The sequence below is a fragment of the Ambystoma mexicanum genome, chromosome 3q, assembly GCF_040938575.1.
Source record: "Ambystoma mexicanum isolate Mex_15411 chromosome 3q, UKY_AmexF1_1, whole genome shotgun sequence".
Lineage (NCBI taxonomy): Eukaryota > Metazoa > Chordata > Amphibia > Caudata > Ambystomatidae > Ambystoma > Ambystoma mexicanum.
In genome coordinates this window covers 621,867,496-621,887,659 of record NC_090926.1, presented here as the reverse complement: position 1 = coordinate 621,887,659, position 20,164 = coordinate 621,867,496, and the positions used below count along the sequence as shown (strand labels likewise).

At 43.8% G+C, this 20,164-nt stretch overlaps 1 protein-coding gene across 1 annotated transcript in view; it reads right to left on the bottom strand.

The window, feature by feature from the left end:
• The window catches only part of ELAC2 (elaC ribonuclease Z 2), a 972,577-nt gene that overhangs the window by 887,771 nt on the left and 64,642 nt on the right, over nt 1-20,164 (bottom strand). The window contains exons 2-4 of the mRNA XM_069654514.1: nt 17,291-17,341; nt 17,129-17,199; nt 2,833-2,897 (exon numbers count right to left, since the gene is read on the bottom strand). Of these exons, the coding sequence (XP_069510615.1) occupies nt 2,833-2,897; nt 17,129-17,199; nt 17,291-17,341 (187 nt within the window). The remainder of the gene's footprint in view (nt 1-2,832; nt 2,898-17,128; nt 17,200-17,290; nt 17,342-20,164) is intronic.

Sequence of the window (20,164 nt, the reverse complement as noted above, 5' to 3'; positions counted from 1 at the left end):
TGTACCGCATAGCACATATACTCAAGTGGGGTACTGCCAACTCTTCCCCACTTCTCACCTTACCAAAAATACTTCTTTCTCAGATAGCTGGTCCAGACATCCCTTGTCCCTTCCCATTCATACACACACTGACCACTAGACAGCCTTATCCATACAACGGGGCAACCATCGCTCCATACCACAACAATTCTATATACACGGTAAACCACAATATATTCCAAAGACATGGCCAAAAAATAAAACACTTATTTACACGAATGGTTTAGACCCTTCCTCTGCCTTCTTGCCTCGAAATGAGGGGATTTCCCCTCCTGACGTCCAATTGTGCCAGGCGGAGGGATCCCTGGCCCTTTTTATACTGGACCACTACTTTACTTGCAGCGCTGCCTTCCCTCTTGTATGAGTGGATCCCTTTGACCCTCTTCTCTTTGATCCATGTTGTAGTGCATAGAAATGGAGGAGCTCCCTCTGGCCACCAATATAAAATCAATATATCACCACATGGTCTACTCTCTAGACACACTCACAAACACTCAACTTCACACTTCCTTCTCACCACGTTTTCTCCCGCAAAGGTGCACTACCATCTATCTAGTTTCCCGAACACCTCCGATGCGGGGCACCAGTCAATTCACCTGCACAGCTGGGCATAGCACCCTGATCCGAGGAACAGGCAGGCCTTCTGCCAACATGACGCATGAAAACCTCCAAGTCATGCACGTGGGATTGGTCACTGCAGTCGGGCGCAGTGACGCTGAATGCGTGGCTGCGGGGCAGCCAGCCTCACAGAAAGTTAGGGATCACGTCGGGGTCACCAAATTTGTAGGTGAAAGACCCAAAACCCAAACAATGAAAAAAACAATTCCAAGTAGGCCAAATAATCAATGCACCATTTGTGAGAGGGAAATCTTTTTTTTATAACATACAGAAAGTATCCGACAGTCCTACAGAACCGAAGTAACAGGGAGCTCATCCCCAACCAAAGGCATTGCAACATTTATAGAGCAAATTCACGAAACTATGCATAATAAAGACTATATCATGATCCCGCACTCCACATTGGCAAATACCTGTATACAATTCGAATTATCCCCTATATTCATTATCCTATTGGTCACACTCAAACACATGCCCAGAATACGTGACCTACTACATCATCCCTACAAACCTCAGGAGTCGACTGACAAGGTACATGGTTACCATGATACATTTCTCCAACGAGTAAATATTCCTAACCAGCACGTTATGTGCACCCGGCCATCGGAGCCTGATCAAAGCGTGAATAGCGAGATCAACTCTGCTTGGGTAATAACAGTGAGCCTCCTCATTATACCAGACTGACACGTGTAGAAAGCGCCTCGCCCTTGTAGATGAATGCATTTTCATCACCTCTGCTCCTCCCATCCCAAATCACAGTACAGCCCGGGAAGGTCTCTCCCCCACCCACTTATCTCTCTGGGAAACCCAGATTTCCATGACTGACATCGGGAGCACCACTCACGTTTGAATTTAGCTTATTTATTGATCTCTTGATTGTATCGCCTACAGTTCCAATAGGATGGCCGCTCTTCGGGTGAGTGCAGAAGTGCTCCAAAACTTCACCAGGCTTCTTAGAACCACAGAACCCCATGCCCTACTCACATGAATCCAACCTTCAAAGGGCGCATCCTCACCCTTCCTCTCTGAACCCAACATTCCTTTCCTAACTCCTCTGAGCTCTGCATGCTGCAGTCAATTAGCTGTTATTGGAACCGGGTGGCTGCCTGTGGCCTCGGCAGCATAACTTCTCTCTGGGGAATGGATTGGGGGGCGGGGGGGACTCTTGTCTGGATCAACTGGAAAGAGCCGCTGCTCCAAGCTAGGCCTTTTTCTTGTACTTTCACAAACGCATCCGGTAACGTGCCCAAAAATCCAATATGGCAGAACTCCTGCTACCTAAGCCCCTGCACCTCACCTTTACTGCACCACTTCTCCGAATCCATTTCACACGGCTACCTACTAACGCATCTCTTGAAACCCAACATTGTATACTACCGCTAAATGCAAGATACATTACCCTGACTTTAACCTCTGCAACCGCAGCATGAATACAGTGACACAAATTAGAAGTGCCATATAGCAATACAGAAAGAGCGACAAAGCCAACTACAACTGGATACATGCACATTCTGCCGCACCAAACGAGAACTGCCAGCCCTAGGTCACCTGCCAATATGTTTTGAGCAGCTTAAATATCTTTGCCTGCCTAAGATGTTGCACTTGTATCCCAACATAGATTACACTAGCTCGGTTTTAATTTATTTCATGTTTGCGCCACATCCCCCGAATCAATTCCCACTGGTGAATGTTCCAACAGAGAAAAAGAACTGAAACATGCTGGAGCAAAATAATGTTTTTCCCTACGAACGGAGATTGCAGTCATGTAGCCGGTCCTATATCACAGCGAGTAGAGCGCTCGTTTTTACATCTGTGCAGAGCCTGCTGAGCACCACACACCATGGGCAATAATACGCAGCACTCAGATGCCTGAGGGTTCGTAGTGCTATATAAATGCTAAATTATTATTAGTTATGAATGGGAGATTCTGTATGGTGCTAAAATAAGGCATTCTTAATTCAATGGGTGGGTTTAAGAGTAACGCAATTGAGCTTTTTTAAAAGGAAGACATGATAAACTACATGCATTTGATGGGAAAAGATTTCAGCTTGGTGTTATACTAATATTTGTAAGGGTACATTCATGTTTAAGGGGCTCTTGTGCTTGAAAAAGACACACGATTCAAAATAAACAATTCAATGTGCACCTCCGAGATATTCATATTGTTATACTTACGACTTGCGGTGGACCAGATAGCACACAGCTAGGGACTCCAGTGTCCTTCAGTGTCAGAAGCATACCTGGAAGAGCGAGAACAAGGTTGTCCAAAAATGCATGATAATATTAACAGCAAACATGAGGGGGAAAAAAAAAATCACTAAATGTGATGCTGCTAGCTTTTTAAAAAACACAGTTACTATCCTCTGTCAGATTCTGTTTTGGGCACATGCCACCAGAGCCCTCGGCTGAATCTTGAGCTACAGCCTGCTATGATGAGGCCAGCACTGCAAGTTAGCACCTTCAGTTTACAATCGGAGAACTTAATTTTAACAAAGGCATTGGTTTCTACTACAATGGGAGTTTTGGGGCTCCAACTTAAAATGCAGGGACAGTTTCATCTGACTAGAATCAAAATGTATCGACTCTTTGGTCAATTCCCATCTCCTACATGGGCATGCCTCAGCCTCATCAGCATTCAACTGCTAACTAGGACTAAGGGAATTTCACATAAAATGTACATTAAAAGTGTAATAATAACTGGGTATTACTGTGCTCCTAGTACATAGTCCCCTTTTCACCATAATAATGGGATGTCTATCCAACCACGAGACAAGTCTGGAACATCTTTGCACAAAATAGATCTTTGCTCCAAAAGCCCAGACATGGATTCCTACATCAGGTGGATGGACTGGTCCAATGGCCGCAGATTCTACAGTCCCATCCCACAATTGTGGTCAAGAAACAGGCAGTATTCTTAAAAATCAGATGTATTAAAATGTACAAATTGAAAATGAAATCAAGTCAAGGGTGGCCCCAGCTCCATTTATTTATTTTATTTATTTTTGCATTTGTAGCAGCGCGCTGAACCCTCACGTATCTAGGAACTAGTTACATTAGGGAACAGGAAAGGGGTGTACAGGTAAAGGTAAACAGAAAGTAGGAAGCGTATGTTCAGGACGTTCAGCAATAATAGTGTTTTGTCTGAGGAGCTTAGGCTAAAAGGCAGGTTTTCAAGTTTCTCCTAAAAGACCAACAGAAGGGTTCCATTCTCAAGAACAAGGGGAGATTGTTCCAAAAGCTTGGCGATGATGACTTGGAAGCTTGAGCCTCCTGCAGATTGACGATTGAAGCTGGGCACATTGAGCAAGTGGTCGTGTGAGGACCTTAGTTGGCGAGAGGGGGTGTATTTTTTCATGCGCTGAGAAAGGTAGGCAGGTGCAGCTTCGGAGAGGCACTTGTGCACGATGGAGAGGATCTTTAAAGGCATGGTCTAGTAAAAATGTTTATTGTCCCTGCGGGTCGGCCATGTTTTTTTAAGCCTAAGTGGCTCGATTTTAGAAAACTTTCCTATGGACCTTACCCGAGTTTTTGTCCATTAAACGCACGCGAAGGCACCCGGGAGCCGCCATTTTATGATAATCCTATCACTTGCCGCATCACCCTGGCTGACCTGCTTCTGCGGCACTAAATCAATTCCCCCCGCCCCTGAGCCTGTCATCAGCAGACTCGTACCGCCCATTTCCCAACGCCAAAGCATATCTCGTGTCAACATTCGCTGCGCTTCAGCTAATGACGTGTCGCCATGGAAATGGCAGGACGCCTCTTTCCTCAATAAGTATAAACAGACCGTTTCACAACACACAGCAGCAGATTTTCGATACCATTCCTCTCTCTGTGTTACTTTGAGTATTTTGTGACTCGTTTCTGTGCTCTGGTCAGCTACCTTCGCCGCTTGTAGCCCGTGTGAAGACCTGTACCATCTCGGTAAGTTATTTTACTTTGTTTACCACACAATGGCTACAATAATGCCCTACATGTACGAGCCCGGGTATACCGAGGAGGAACTACTGGAAAGGGAAGCACGCGAAAACGATGGGGATTCGGACGGCAGTTGGCAGGACGAATCAACAGATGAAGAGCCTGGGCCTAGTCGCATGGTGCCGTCTCCACCTGGTGCACATGCAATCGGTGCGAGCAAATGCCAACCGAGGAGGAGAACTGCTGCTGCCGAGAAAACTCGGGATGCCTGGCCTACATTTCCGAAGGCGAGCCACGACCGCAATGCATCACCGAGCTGCCAGACTTCAGGGCAGCCTGCCTCACACGGGCCGTGTTGAGAATAATGATGGTGCTTACGCATGAACTTCGCGTAACTGTTCGTCCTCGTAATCCGAGTAACGAGTAAGTATACTCTGCTTGTCATGCCACTCCTATTTCATGTTCTTCTACTATATCCAAAATTATATCTACATATCATTATATCGCATGTAAGTCGTTCAATAGTGTGCATTGTCTAGATAGCATTTGTCCGTGCAGAATGCCATTAGTTATAAGAATTGTCATTGACAACAAATGTTTATTAAACTTATCTTGGTCATTTAAAAACAGTTTGTTTCATTCCTTTTCACAGGTGGTACAGGCTGGTGGCCTATCGTTCCTTTACATGGTGGCTCCACGGGAGGTTTGGACACCGCGTTCGAAGAGCGATACCCGCCTGTGCCGTTCGTGCCATTAGAGAAACGTTCCCGAGTGACAGCGGTCAGTACAGGGGATTTTCTCTCGCTGTGCTGCAACCTGACCTGTATAATCTTTAAAGTCTTGCATTTTTGTGTCATGAAAATAAGATACAAAATAAAACACCACATATATTTTAACAGCGGTTGCTTCAATTTTTTAAATTAATCAAGTGTGTCTCCATTCAAGGATGGACGTCGGACATCTGTGCTCCGAATGGGTGAAGGTCTGGTCGCTGTGAAGCAGGGTGGTCACTATCCTTCTAAGCTAACATAACATATTCTCGATAATGCATGCACTAAATAACACTTGTTCAAAGTCTTTCAGTAGGTTATGTCTCTATAAAAGTCACACATATATCTATACTAACAATTACCATTGGATTATACAGGCCTTAGGGTCTTGACCACTATAATACACCGGTTGAAGTGTGGGTCTGTGCTCACAAGAATCTCCGGTATGTGGCATTTGTTATTGATAAGCAACGATATACTATCAAAGGCGGTTCGCGCCAGTGGATGAGCGCTGGCATGGGGCTGTCAGGGGCGCGAAAGGCCAAGGTGCCAAACTGCATGTGCACTTCTAAAGGTATCCCATGCCAAGGGGCCATCAGTCACATGGCCTCCTCAGACCCTGTGTCTCCAGCCAGGCCTCCCCTTGAAGCAGGCCGCCCCCCTGCAATCCACATAAGTGTGTCTCCATTCAGCAGTCTTCCTGTGCCTGATCTGCACGCCCAGGCCCATCCATCCCACCCCCTCTATCAAAGGCGGTTCGCACCCGGGGATGCGCGCTGTCAGGGGCGCGAAAGGCCAAGGTACCAAACTGCATGTACACTTCAAAAGGTATCCCATGCCAAGGGGCCATCGGTCACATGGCCTCCTCAGACCACCTGTCTCCAGCCAGGCCTCCCCTTGAAGCAGCCCGCCCCCCTAATACCACGACATACATACTTCATTCATTCACAAACAAACCCCTGTTTCTAATACTTTACAAATCACTTGATGTCTAATGAGAACATCTTTGTGCTTTGCAAGTCAACTCCTGAACGTGCTACCTGGCAACCACTGAGATCTACGCTAATCTGCTCATCGTCATGCTATCTGTGAACTTCTGTGACCGCTTAGAGCAAACCCATCAGTGTGCTACCTGTCGCCACCCACCTATTCTCCTGCAACATACTGCTCTGCTTGCTGAATCCAACTGTTTGTTGGTCAAGGTAAGGCCATGTATCCTAGTCATATTTCGCAGATTTTTAAATTTCCATCTATTTGCGAGTAGAGTACACAATAGTGCTAGGTTCATTGGTCTCATTGCTATTGACTTGAGTTTCCATTGCTAAGCTATCAATAGATCTATTTATTTTCATCTGTGTCTATTGTCATCGAATTGCATCCTTCGGGGGTCCAGTCTATACTGTAAGCATGTTTCCTTCTCGTGCAAGACAGAACATCCAAGGGACGAGTCACATGTTCAGATTTTAGTCACATCATTTATACATTTCTGCAACTTATGCAAATACTAAGCCGCACATAATGAACTTGCATAGTTCCTGCGACCAAAACAAACCTTGCATTGATCATTGTATGATTCATTTACTTTTGTATCAAATCTTTATTCTTGAAGATTGTATAATAATATCGATATTTACTTTTCAGATTTATCAACAATGGCTGCCTGTTCGACTAGCGGTTGCCCTTCGAAGACCCATGCAAAATCTGAAGGCACTACAATGATTGTATTCCCGAAAACTGTTGATCGAATAAGAGAATGGGTCAGACATTGCGGATATCCACTGGATGAGCTAGAAAGTAGAGTCCAACAAGTCTTACAGAACAAGAGGGGTGATCGATACCGCATCTGCAGCCGGCACTTTCCCTTGGACATGTACACAACATCTTGGGTAACAAAGAAGAATAAACGGCGAACGACACGGAAATTGCTCGAAAACGCTATTCCCACTCTATACGTCCACATTCCGCCACCGGTGAGTCAAGTGTCTGGATTTAGCTTTAGGCCTTGCGGTAGTGTGTAGGTAGCTGAATGGATTAATTGATATTGTAGGTGTTCTATCCCTTGTAATAATTTCGATATTGATATGAGTATAGTTTTTTGAATAATGACATTTAACAATATAATATTTTTCGATTTCATAACCCACAAACGCAATGTATATATATGGGAACAGGGAACTGTGCTGTATTGAGCATTTTTCAATTATTCTGTCGCCTTACATGGCTATTTTTAATTTTGGCATTTCATTATCAATCATTAATTTTCCTTCACAACTTCTTGACTATCCCTTGTATCTGAAGTAAGAACATTCTACATCCTTGACGTGGTCGCAGTTATCAACCACTTCTAGCGCGTATCAGGTAATCTTAATAGGCTAATCCGCTACAGACTTGTTTTATGCATGTCAAGTAATAGTTTTATTCTATCGTGTAATTATTTTACCGGATGTTTGGTTAGTGCTTTCCAATTGATACACACCTTAGTTGTCGTCCACTGGTGTTTGTTTTCAGTTATAATTAGTGTTATCCATACTAATGCAAGTACTGTCTTTCAGGGAGATGCTGAAGCGACCGCCACATCTACAACATTTCTAGATGTTCTTCACCAGCAGGAGGTATGGATACTGACAGCTCCATCGAGCGTCATCATCAGAGCTGGAATTCTTGTCGTTTGATTGTTCTACACAATGTTTCGTTCGTGGTTAGCCGTTGATATGTACCTGTGCTGTCGACCCCAGGTGTGTGTTATGTTTTCACTATTGTAATCCTCACTAATGCAAGTACTGTTTCAGCCAGTTGGAGCGTCAACCCCTGCACTTGATGCAGAGCCTGACATTCAAGTAATTTCAGGGGAAGTGGAAGCGGGACCATGCGTATACGAATCGGCGCAACAGCTTTCGGAAGTGCGCACTACATTTGCAACATCCATAGATATTCTTCAGCAGCACGAGGTATGGATACTGACAGCTCCATCATGCGTGATCATATAACGTGATTCCATTTGCTATACTTTCTTCCCTATTAACGCAAGTGCTGTGTTTCAGGGAGACGACGGAGCTTCCACTACAATCACAACATGCCATTTAGATGATGCAGATGTAAATAAATCTGAGAAATAAGTCGATGAAATGTGATCATATTTAGATTTTCCTTGATTCTTTTAAACAATGCATCATTTGTGGTTCTCTCTTTATATGTACCTGTGCCGTCGACCCCAAGTGTGTGTTATTTTTCCAATATTGAAAACCATACTAATGCAAGTACTGTGTTTCAGGGAGATGCTGATGCCTCCTCTCCAATACAACCATTCATGGCAGTCCATGCAGAGCCAGAGGTATGGATACTGACAGCTCCATCGAAATAGATCATCACTGGTCGAATACTTGTCGTTTGATTGTTGCACACAATGTTTAAATCGTGTTTGGCTAATGGGCGTCTTTTCTGGCTTCTGAGACGAGGGCGTTTTTTTTGGTGAGTCCGAGGGCAGCTCAGAGGCCATTGCTGTGGATGATTTGCAACCAGTTCAAGTTGCGTTCCGAAGTGCCAGCACAGAGGGCATCGCATTAGTCCAACTTGGCCCTGGTAATGGCTCTGGCAATTGTGTGGCGATTGGGTATGGAAAGGAAGGCTAACTGGCGTTGATAAGTTTGGCTGTGTAGGTGGCAGCGGAGGAGGTGGCGTTAACTTGACGTGCGAGGTCGTGCGAGGTCGAGCGAGGTGTCCAGATAGACGCCCAGAGTTTAGGCAGCAGGTGAGATGGGGATTAGGTTGCTGTTGATGGAATTGCAGGCCGTTTCCAAGTTGTGGAGAGTGGTGGGGGAGCCAACAATGAGAATCTGTTTCATCGTCGTTTAGGCATAGTTTGTTTGTTGCCATCCAGTTTTGGATGATTTTGTAGACCGAGTTGGTGGTAGCAGTGTTCTGGTGGTAAGAGACTGAGGGGGGGAAGGGGTTCGGGGGAGGAGAATGTTCGTGTCATCAAGTTCGTGTAGGAGTAGGAAATGCCGAGGACATCCAGGTGATCGAAGAGGGGTTTTGTATAGATGTTATACAGAGTCTGGGAAAGGCAAGACCCTTGGGGGATGCTGCAGGGACCTGGCGTGCATGAGGAGGCATGATCATCTATGAAGACCGGAGACTATCGGTCAGCTAGGAAGGATTTGATCCAGCAAGTGGCTGCAGGAGAGAAGTTTGCTGTGGTGCTAAGGTGATCGCAGAGAAACTGATGGTCAACGAGATCAACTGCAGCTGAGAGATCCAGCATGAGAAGCAAGGCAGGTTTACCCATGTCTTTGATGTCGGCTAGTTGATTTTTCAGATCAAGGAGGGCAGCTTCCGTGCCATGCCTTCTGCGGAAGAAAGATTGACGGGTGACACTAATGTGGTTGGCTTAAAGGTATTGTTGTACTTTGATGTGGGCTGCACGGCCGAAAAACTTTAGAATGAAGGCACTGTTCTGATGGGATGATAGTTGATAGGCCTCAATGTTGTACAATAACAGATATCTGGTCTACAAAAAACAAAATTGACCAGTCTGCATTAATCTCACTATTTCTCACACGTATACGCTCATTTGCATGATCTAAAACAGGGTGCAAAATGTGCGCTCGTCACTGGCCACGGACTAATGATAATTGACTCTTGGAGGGCAAGATATTGGGCCTCATTTCGAGTCAGCCGGTCCGGAAAGAATGGTGGTGGTAAATCCGCCACCACCGTTCTTTCCGGACCGTCTGATTAAGAGTCCTGCAGGCGGGAGGTGTCACTCCAGTCAGGTCTGACCTGGCAGGTTTAACCCCACCCGCCTGCAGGCGGACACGGAAACACTGGCACCATTACAGCATGGTGCCGGTGTTTCCACTTCCCCATGGAGTCCTGTGGGACTCCATGGGAATGGGGATTAACAGAATTCCGCCTCCGGAATTACTGGGTCACAGGGGTTGTAATGCCCCGGTGATTCCGGCAATCACAGAGTCAGAATGGTAATACGAGTCCGGCGGTAAACTGCTGGAATTTCCGGCACAGTTACCACCAGACTCGTAATGAGGCCCATTGTATGCTAGGTGCATGTGTAGAATTGAAGTGGCGAGTGACATTTTAAGGCTGGCTTGTAGCTTTCAACTTGACATTTTTACCCGATCTGAGATAGTTAACCCTTTATCTGCAACCAAAAGTTCACAAAAATCAGTGTGCTGTCCCAGGTAGACTGTTCGCTCCATAGGCTCACTGACTTTACCAATGTCTAGCTCTATGGACTCCTTTCTTGTCCCATTTGTGTGAAGTCTGTCTTCTTATGTTTTAAATAGGTTACAAGATATACTTTGGGGGGATGATTTCATCTTCGTCACCTTTGAGGTCACTTCCTTATGTACATCGATTAAACATTCCGATGGAATAAAGACAGCCGATTTCAAATTTAAGGAACAGATCAGCAACCTTTAACAAGCATAATGAAATTCTTATAGAAACTATTGCTTTTGTTTCGGTACATAATTATTTTCCATTTAATGGTGACTTTTTTTCTACAACTTATTGGTACCGCCAAGGGCACAAAGTTTGCACCTTCATGGGCTAATTTATTTATGGGCTACTGGGACGAAATATTTGTTCTGAACAATCCACTAAATAAGTGGAATGATAATATTGCTGTCTTGCTCCCATTTTATAGACAATGTTTTTTAATCTGGCAAGGAAGCGTGGAGGATTCATTTGTTTCACAAATTTCAGAATGAAAATGAATTGAATTTTGTCATGATAAACAGCACTGATGGCATGGAGTTTTTGCATTCAAAGATATCGGTAATAGAGGGTATGAGCCAGACTCCGATGTATCGTAAATCTACTGCCAGTAATTCTATTCTTCATACGAATTCAAGTCAACCTCCTAGCACCATCAATAATATTCTGTATGCTGAATTCCTCAGGGCTAAAATAAATAGTTTCAGTGCCTTTGATTTTGAAGTTGTGTGAGGATATGTCTACTAGATTCTCACAGAGATGATATTCAAAGGAAGTTCTGCAGGAATCTAAAAGCAAAAAGAATTTAAGAACCAGATCAGATCAATTGTAATCTGGGAAATCAACTGTACAGAAATCTGAGATTATTAGATTTGTTACTGCTTATACCTTACAGACCAAACAAATCTATGAAGTTATTAAACATTGGCACTCACTGTTGAAAGACTCTGATTTTAGGTCATTACATCCTAGAGTGCAAATTACATACAGACATGGAAAGAGCATTTGAGATCTTGTGACCCACAGTCATCTGGAAGCTGGTAAACAGCCAAATTGGTTTCAACAACACATAGGATGTTTACCCTGTGGTTCATATAATATTTGCCCACAGGTAATCAAGAGGGCATGCCTCAAAGTCACAGGGACATACTGGACACATATTACTTCTACAATGGATTGTAACTCAGAATTTGTGCTTTATGCTGTAATGTGTCCATGTCAGAAAATCTGTATCCGAAGCACCAAGAGGAAATTGAAAATACGTATACAGGAACATCGAAGAGCAACAAAGTCTAAGGATAACTACTACCCAGAGGCTACTCATTTTGCTGAGTTCATAACCAGAATAGATTTTTATTGAAATGGATCAGACTGGCTCATGTTACACAACATTAAAAATAAAATGTAACAGAGAACTCACCCTTCAGCGTTTGAAAGCCAGGTTGTTAATGTGCTTTAATTGTAAGATTCCAGCAGGATTTAACACTAGTGAAGGTTTTTGTGTAGTTCTTATTATGAGGTTATTACTGCCTGATTTGGAATGGTTGATGGTGGACTTTTGTTTTAATAATTGTAAATAATATATATATATATATATATATATATATATATATATATATATATATATATATATATATATATATATATATTTTATATTCTCTTGTTCTAGGATTGTCATGAATTGGAGGTCAATAATATGTTGGCTTTCAATTTTGATGCAGTTATGGGATTCCAATGAAGCAAACCAGGAGAGTCATTGAGGGATCATGTTAGTTCAAACTAAGAAAACAGGCTACTATTTGCATTTGTGCAATTATCACCACTATGACATTTTGTTTTCTTCAAATTAGAGGTATTCAAATTTGCACTTCACTAGGACTAGGAACTTTATTTGTATTGAGTATGACCGCTTTCAGATATATCTATGCTTTTTTTTAGGCATGCATTACTGTATCATTGCATATAGGTATGGTTTTATATATATTTGTGGGAGTTCGATCTAATGGTTAAAAGCTGGTAAAATGGACTTGCATGCTTTGTTTTAAATGGTTTTGCACAGCACTTCACAATTTACTTTTTTGGATCAACTTTGGCATTTTTTCCATGTTTTGGGAAACTACACTTTTGCACTCAAAACATGGGAATTGTAGTTGTTTGAAAAAGTATTGGTCCTCATTTACAGAGAGCAGCAAAATATTGTTGGTACCATTCTTTCTCATCTGTATTTTGGTGAAGGAGTAAACATGTCTATATTTTTGTAAATCTGTTTTTCACTGAGTGGCACTCGTTTTTACAAGAGAAGAGGAGACGGAGGGAGAGAATACACATGCACTCACACATTTAAACCAAGTTCTGAATAATACTCTACATTAATTCTCAATACACTTCTACTGCTTGTCGGTCAGTACATCATAATACTTTGACTTCACAAAAACATCCTCACATCACAGATTCTAATGTCAACTAGACACATGATAGCACTTCAGGTACTTTTTAAATATCACTCATTTGTATTACACAGTCTGCACAGGGAAACGTTCCCTATTTTACAGCACGCTCTCAGCAGGGAATCACCTTTGGAAATGTGATTTCCCTCAAACATGAATACAAGCAAATCGGGATTTAACTCACCCAAGCAAAGCACAACATCATATTCGGTTTCCATAAATACTGTTTTGTCAACCCCTCCCTCCATGTACAGGAATGGCACGTTTTCGATACACAATCAAGTCTCACTAAGCTTTCAATACAATGGGAAGAACTGTTGCATTTCAAACAAAATATAGGTTTTTTGTCCGCTTTGAAGGGTGTCAATCCCCCTAGTGACAATCCCCACTGTTTCGCACCCCATGTCCCAATCGGGGGAATCCAATTATATTTGGGGAGTTGTCATGAAGCCAGCATAAACACCCAGCACAGCTCCTAGGGAGTCTGTCAGCAGACCCTTTCCATGAAGTCAGGACTGCCTCGGGTTACATTGGTTCCAGGACCTCATGAAAAAGGCCCAATTCCACAGATGATATTCAGGTTTAGCGCTCATAAAGAACTGGTATTACACCTCTGTAGCTCTTCCCAGTGTCAGAATGCCCTGCTCTGAGATCCCACTATACATACTGACTCCCGTGACTGCAAGGCAAGTTCAAGACCCTCTGCATTGTCCACAATGCTTTCTGGGGCCAGGGCCTGCACTACATACAACTCTTTCTCCCCAAATACCTTCATTCTCAAGCCCTTGTAATTGATGCTCAACTACCTCCAACTCTCTGTGGGTCAGACACTTTGCCAGGCAGAGAGTGGGGGTAGTTAGTGTTTCTCTCTTTCTCTCTCCCTCTCTTTTCGTCTCTCCCTCTCTTTTTCTCTCTCCCTCTCCCTCTCTCCAGCTCTCCATCTCTCCCTCCAGTCGCCAGTTGTCATCTAGGAGAGAGCGGGCAAGGTATAAACTCATTCTCATCTTCGAAATTGCAGGGAGGCAAGGGACTGTAGAGGTTCCAGTTACAGCCCCTAAATGCGCAGTGGCCCGGAGGCAGTTCAGGGGAGACGGATCATGGAGGAGCCTGGTACTAGTTATGCTTGGAGGGTAGCCAGGCAACCAGTCGGTGCAGCAGACCAATAGATCAGCAGGAGAGGGAGAGAGAGGGCGAAATCGGAGGAGAATAGGAAGGTCTTGAGCTGCTTCCAGAACATCAGGTGGTCCGGCTCAACTTTGAGTGGTGCAGGGAGGCCATTTCAGAGGGAGGCACCTGAAGAAGAGAAAGGGATCTACCTCCTCAGATCATGCCCCTTGTGCTCCCTCTTGTTTGTGTCCCCTCCTTCTCACTCCCTTACTATGGCATGATCTTCCTCTCCCTCACTGCACTACTCCTACTCGATCTCCATTTAAATCCAACTTCCGAGCTCTCCCCTTTTCTGAAGAACCACTTTCATAGCATTCTACACAAGCACATCTCCCTGTTCTCCTCTCTGCGACAACCCCCGGAACTTTTCCCTCGTCCCATCATCCTAAACGTACCCTCGTTCATGTTTCTACCTCTCCCGTATCATTTGGTCTTATATATCCACACCCTCTCACCCTTTGTTAAGGAGACAGCACCTCCGCTTTGTAAAAATCAATGTTGTGCCAAAAATGCATTGCTTTCCCTATAATTTTCTATACATAAATAACACACATGCACATGTGACATTAACTTGAGCATTTTAGAATGTAAATAAATATGTATTAGGACACATTTAAATATAATGGAGCATACTTAATGGGAAAAACATTGGAATACATCTCATGTGGATGTAAGATTTGCAGAGCGCAGTGTATTCGCTCGTGATTGCAAAGTGGTAGCTAATGGATACTGGGTGATGCCCAAAACCTAGAAGATGTTTTTAGCTCCTGCTCATTTAATCTTAATTTCAAACCCTGTGAAAACATATTTAACATGTGTTCTTTCAGCACCTCTGGCTTTACATGGAAGCGGTCTCCATATCTTGTGTTCAGAACAGTTTATTATAACAGTTGAATCATGGGTGTCACATATGAGGAAACAGTGCAGCGTTTCAGCACATACTACTGTATTCCCACGCAGTTTTTTTTAATTTTAATTCTCCTCCAGAGCATGCGCACACATACACACACTTTTAAGCATCCAGGGATAATGTTACATCTGTGAATATTGCAAGCAGTATTTTTGTTACTGTTGGGAGCGGGGTGGAACAGTTTTGTAGAAATCATTGTTTAACAGAAAGCTCCAATTCAAAGGAAGATAATGTTTTAATTTTAATGCATTAGCGTCTTTATCACTCAAGACCTGTTTTGTACACCTTAGCGAAGCAGTTTTATAAATATACTAGCCATTCCCTGTCTAACATATGTCGTTCAAGCACATCTTAAAGGTCAATATCGGTTGGTAATTAATAGGGTCACTTCTGTCCCACTTCTTTAATATTGGAATTACAACTGCTCGCTGCCAGTAAGGGGGCGTAGGTCGCTGTGACTTATTAATGGTCATTGAAAAGGCTAAACGTATAAGTAACTGTCTTCTTTTGAATTTTAAAGGCATATTTGTATCAGATGGAATGAGAGGTATGCGCAGTATAAGAACAGTATCCAAGTTCCGTCAATTTCATGGGCCTCTACGATGCATCTTTGTAGACATGGGATTGTCAACCTTGCTCCATTGCAGAATCCCTATGATGGCATAAGATTGCGTAGGAGCAGGATTACAGCGCCTACTTTCAGTTTTACCTTGTGAGGAGGAATTCATCCTACAGTGTTTCGCTCTTTAGGGAATGAAACGTTGAGCCGGTAATAAGCTGTTCATTGACACTGGAACCACCGTGCCCTATTTGAAGAGAAGTGGGGTGGAAAGAAGTAACTTGAAATTATTCTGAATGTTTGTGATAATGGAAGCTGACCGAGTAGAACCGTGCTCATTCCGTTTCATAAAAAGATAGCTGCTGAAGTCGAAGGGCACACAGAGGTGCACTTTGCCATATGGACAGCAGAGGCAAACCCAACACTGATAAATAGCATCAGCTGAATACGGAAACATGCATACACATTTTATATATAGATAGATGTTTTCAAATTACAATTCAATTTAGTTTGCGATTTGCTTACTATTAAGAGAAATTGGTGATTGTTTAGTCTTTTTTGTTGCAGTCAGAATACAAAAATATGGATGACCTTTTGGTTGCCAATATTTAGTAAAATTAGGCACTTTTTTGGGTGACGCAGTTTCAATTACTAATCTTCTTGAAAATACGTTAAACTCTTGTGAAGCATCACAGAAACTGTTTCTTTGTACGTTTATCGTTGCAAACATTTGTGTCGAGACCCTTGACATGGAAAACTGTCACTGTCCATGTGGGACAGTGACTCCACTTCACTTAATGCAAGCAAATAGAACATCTGTGATAAAGGATTACTTTGATGGCAAAGTAACAAGCTGCTGAATGCTATGGGTTAAAAGCATAGGTTCCATGTGTTAATATTCCCGCAAAAATATCGCGATATTGAGCCATGGACCCTGCAGGGGACACACCCCTGCATTATTTTTAAATGTGCGGGGGAACACCCCCGCAATCCCTGCCCCCACAAATTATCACCCCCAAAAATATCGCCTATGGCAAGACAAACGACCATATGTACGCCAATATTTTTGGTGCCGTTAATATGTAGGGATAACAAAGCATAGACCCAGTATAGGTTCAATAATCAAATCAACCCTTGATAGGGTCTCAGAACTGCAGAATATAGATATTGATGCCCACCAGTACAACTCTAGAAATAGCATGCTGAAAACAAAATCACTCCTCCTCAGTTTCTATAGGTGCCAAGAGCTATCTGTAAACAAAGACATGGATTTCCAATTCAGCAACGACAGAAAAGCAAAAACATTAAGAGTCTAAATGGCCCTGCAATAGCTTCAGCTTCTACCAATCCTTGTAGAAGGGAACAAAAAGGAGCAACTAGGGCTAACTGCAAAGACAGGGTGGATACTCACTTCTAAATAAGGAACCTGGGGGATGTCAATTTAAGTAAAAATAACAAAACGTACCTGATAAGCCCCCAACATTTGCCCAATCCATCTTTGTAAGAAAAATGTTGTCAAGGCGAGCTACTTTTAACCTGCAGAAACACAGATTTGCAACAATCAACAAATGTAGCAACCGCATAAGAGAAACAAACATTTTTTGACATTAGACAACTGAAAACTTACTTGTGCTCTTGCATCAACCTTTGTGTTCCTTCCCCACAATTGAAGAGGTACCTTAAACCAAGATTAAAATGATGGAACTGATCAAAGATGGATTTCACAAACGTGACATTCGAGAAAAATAATTGGTCTTCATCTAGCTTTACAAAAACAATGATATGATTGATTTTAGCAGTCTCTGACATTTAATTTTACTTCCTAAAGAGAAACCAGCAAGCAATAGTATTCCCCGCTGTCTGACTGAAGAGTAGGATCCATCAGTAAACGCTTGCATTGGTTTGAATAGTAGGGCGTGAGGAAAGTAAATTTGTATCTATTTTATTTTCATTACCAATCACACAGTAATGCAAGGCATCAAATAAGCGGCATTACAGCAGTTTACGATACAATAACGCTGATTTGCATTTTGATTATTTAATCCTACAACATGATTCCTAGAGTGGGGATTATAGGTTCAGATAAGCCTGACCTGTACCTGCCTATGAACAGCGCGCAGACGAGGCAGAGGTTCCCGGGCTGTGCTAAAAATAGTTTCAATGTGTGTGCTCACCCAGGGTGCCGTATCAGAAGCGCATGCGCAGAGGAGCCCATTGTTGTATGTCAGCAGGACCTCCCTGCTCGGCGAGGGAGCTCTGGTGCGCGTTGCGCAGGCTTTCGGGCCATAGCGTGCATAAAAGAAACACGTCCACACAGTCAGAGGGTTAGCAGGAAATTGCCCGTGCCTTCTGGCTCTTTAAAGAGCTGTGCGTCATGTCCCGCATGCGCGGTGATGTGGCACGTACATAACATCCCTCTTTTTCCATAACAAAATACATAAACACTCTCTGATCTGAACACTATTTACACATGTGAAACTCAATTTAGCACACGTAGTCTCTCAGCTTACCCGAGGGGCACCCTAAGGTTGCATCTACTGTAGCGTTGGCAGGGTGTCACTTCTGCGGCTTCCTCCTCATCACGGGAGCCCTCCATGTCAGGGTCCACTTTTTCCTCTGCTTGGTCAAATGGTTCCAGACTCTGTGCCGTCTCCCTCTCTCGGTGTAGCTTCGGGGTGGTGAGTGCACTTTCCCTCTCCCTCTGTAGCTGGTTCTGATCTTCTGTCCACATTTCAATAGGGACTCGCCTGAACCACAATGCGTTCCCTGTGACAATGACATCTACCGGCTGTTATCTTTGATCCCTTCTCTCCTGGTCACCTTCCATGGTGCGAGGTCATAGCGGGCCGACAGTTTGGCTTTTGTTACATTCCTCAGCCCCAATACTTGGTCCGCCACCATGGGTCTCGATTTCCTGGTCCGTCGTCGGGTGCTCATGTGCTCGTTGGCTCTCACCTTCCGGGAATGAGTGCGCCTCTTGTCCAGTCTCTACACTGACTGGCTGGGATGATGCGATATTTATGAATTTAGGATTGTTCCATACATTAGATCTGCCGGGGGCATGTCAGTGGAGGTATCTGGGATCACCCTGTAGCTTCACAAAAACCTGTTTAGGTCCACGCTCCACGGACTGTTCTGGGCCTTTGCTATGCGCAACACCTTTTTTATGGTTCTTATGAGCCGTTCGGCATCACCGTTTGCTTGTGGCCACCTTGGAGTAGTGTGGTGGTAGCGGATCTGTAGATCGTCCATGTATTTGGTCAGTTCCTTTCCTTGGAACGGCGGGCCGTTGTCGCTCTTGATGTATCTTGGTAGTCCATGTGTAGCGAACATCTTAATATACACTTCGGGTATCGTGACCAGTAGTCTATGGCGACCAACAGGTATGTTCCTTCCTCTTCACGGACCTTATTGGCTCCGGCCTCGGGGGTGCACTGGTCACTTGGCAGGGGTGGCATGACTCGATGACACTCTCCACCATCACGTCTATTTGGGGGAACCACACCCTGTGTCATATCCTGGCCTTGGTTTTCATCCCTTGATGTCCCCCATGCGCCTAGGTGATAGGTGATTACGCGGTCCTGCAGGCTGTGGGGATGAGGATTTGTGTGCCCCTGCGAATTAGCCCTTCACTTATGATGGAGTTCCTGGTGAACTGCAAAGGTCCATGTCAAGCAATCTGTGGCGGCCTCTGTGCATTTGTGGATGTTTTGGAGCAAAGTTTTCCATGCGCTTGCAAGTATTGCGTTCTTTATTATGTCGGAGCATGGGTCAGCGGCAGTGGCTTCCCGAATGTCAGTGATGCTGATGGCTTTGGGTTTCATCATGCTGACGATTTGGCAAATGTGTTCCTATGTTTCTCTAGACTACTTGACCACCTCAACTGGTGTCGCTGCCCTCGGGTGCCTGGCTAGGAAATCCGCCAGGACGCCAGGTCGTCTGCTCCTGCTTGATACACAAGGTCAAAGTCATACTGCTGGAGGTGTAGGAGCCATTTCACAATCCTGGCTGGTGGGTGAGGTGATGATCCTGTGAATAATGGTAGTAGTGGCTTGTGGTCAATGCACGCCTTGAACGTCAGCCCATAGGAGGTACAGGTGGAAGTTTCTTCAACCCTATAAGACTGCAATGGCCTACTTCTCTATGTGCGAATATCTCAGTTCTGTTGGTGTCAAGCATGCGACGCGTTAGCAATTAGTTTTATTTCTCTGGTATGCGACTGTTGTACTTCTGGTGTATGCAAACATGGGTGCGACTGTATAAATATTTCCCAAAGTTCTGTCTTCCGACAAAAAATGGCAATGTTTCAAGACAATTTTCTTGACTTTGTGACTTTCTGTAGAGTATTTCGTCACGTAAATTAATGGCGTTTCTGTGGTTGTGGAGACTTTTTCCAATATCTCTTTTCTATCCAATGCTTCTACCTTGGATTTTGAATTATTGATTTCTTCTGGTGTGTGGCCTCTTTGTAGAAATCTTGTTGCCATCTCTTAAGTTTGTT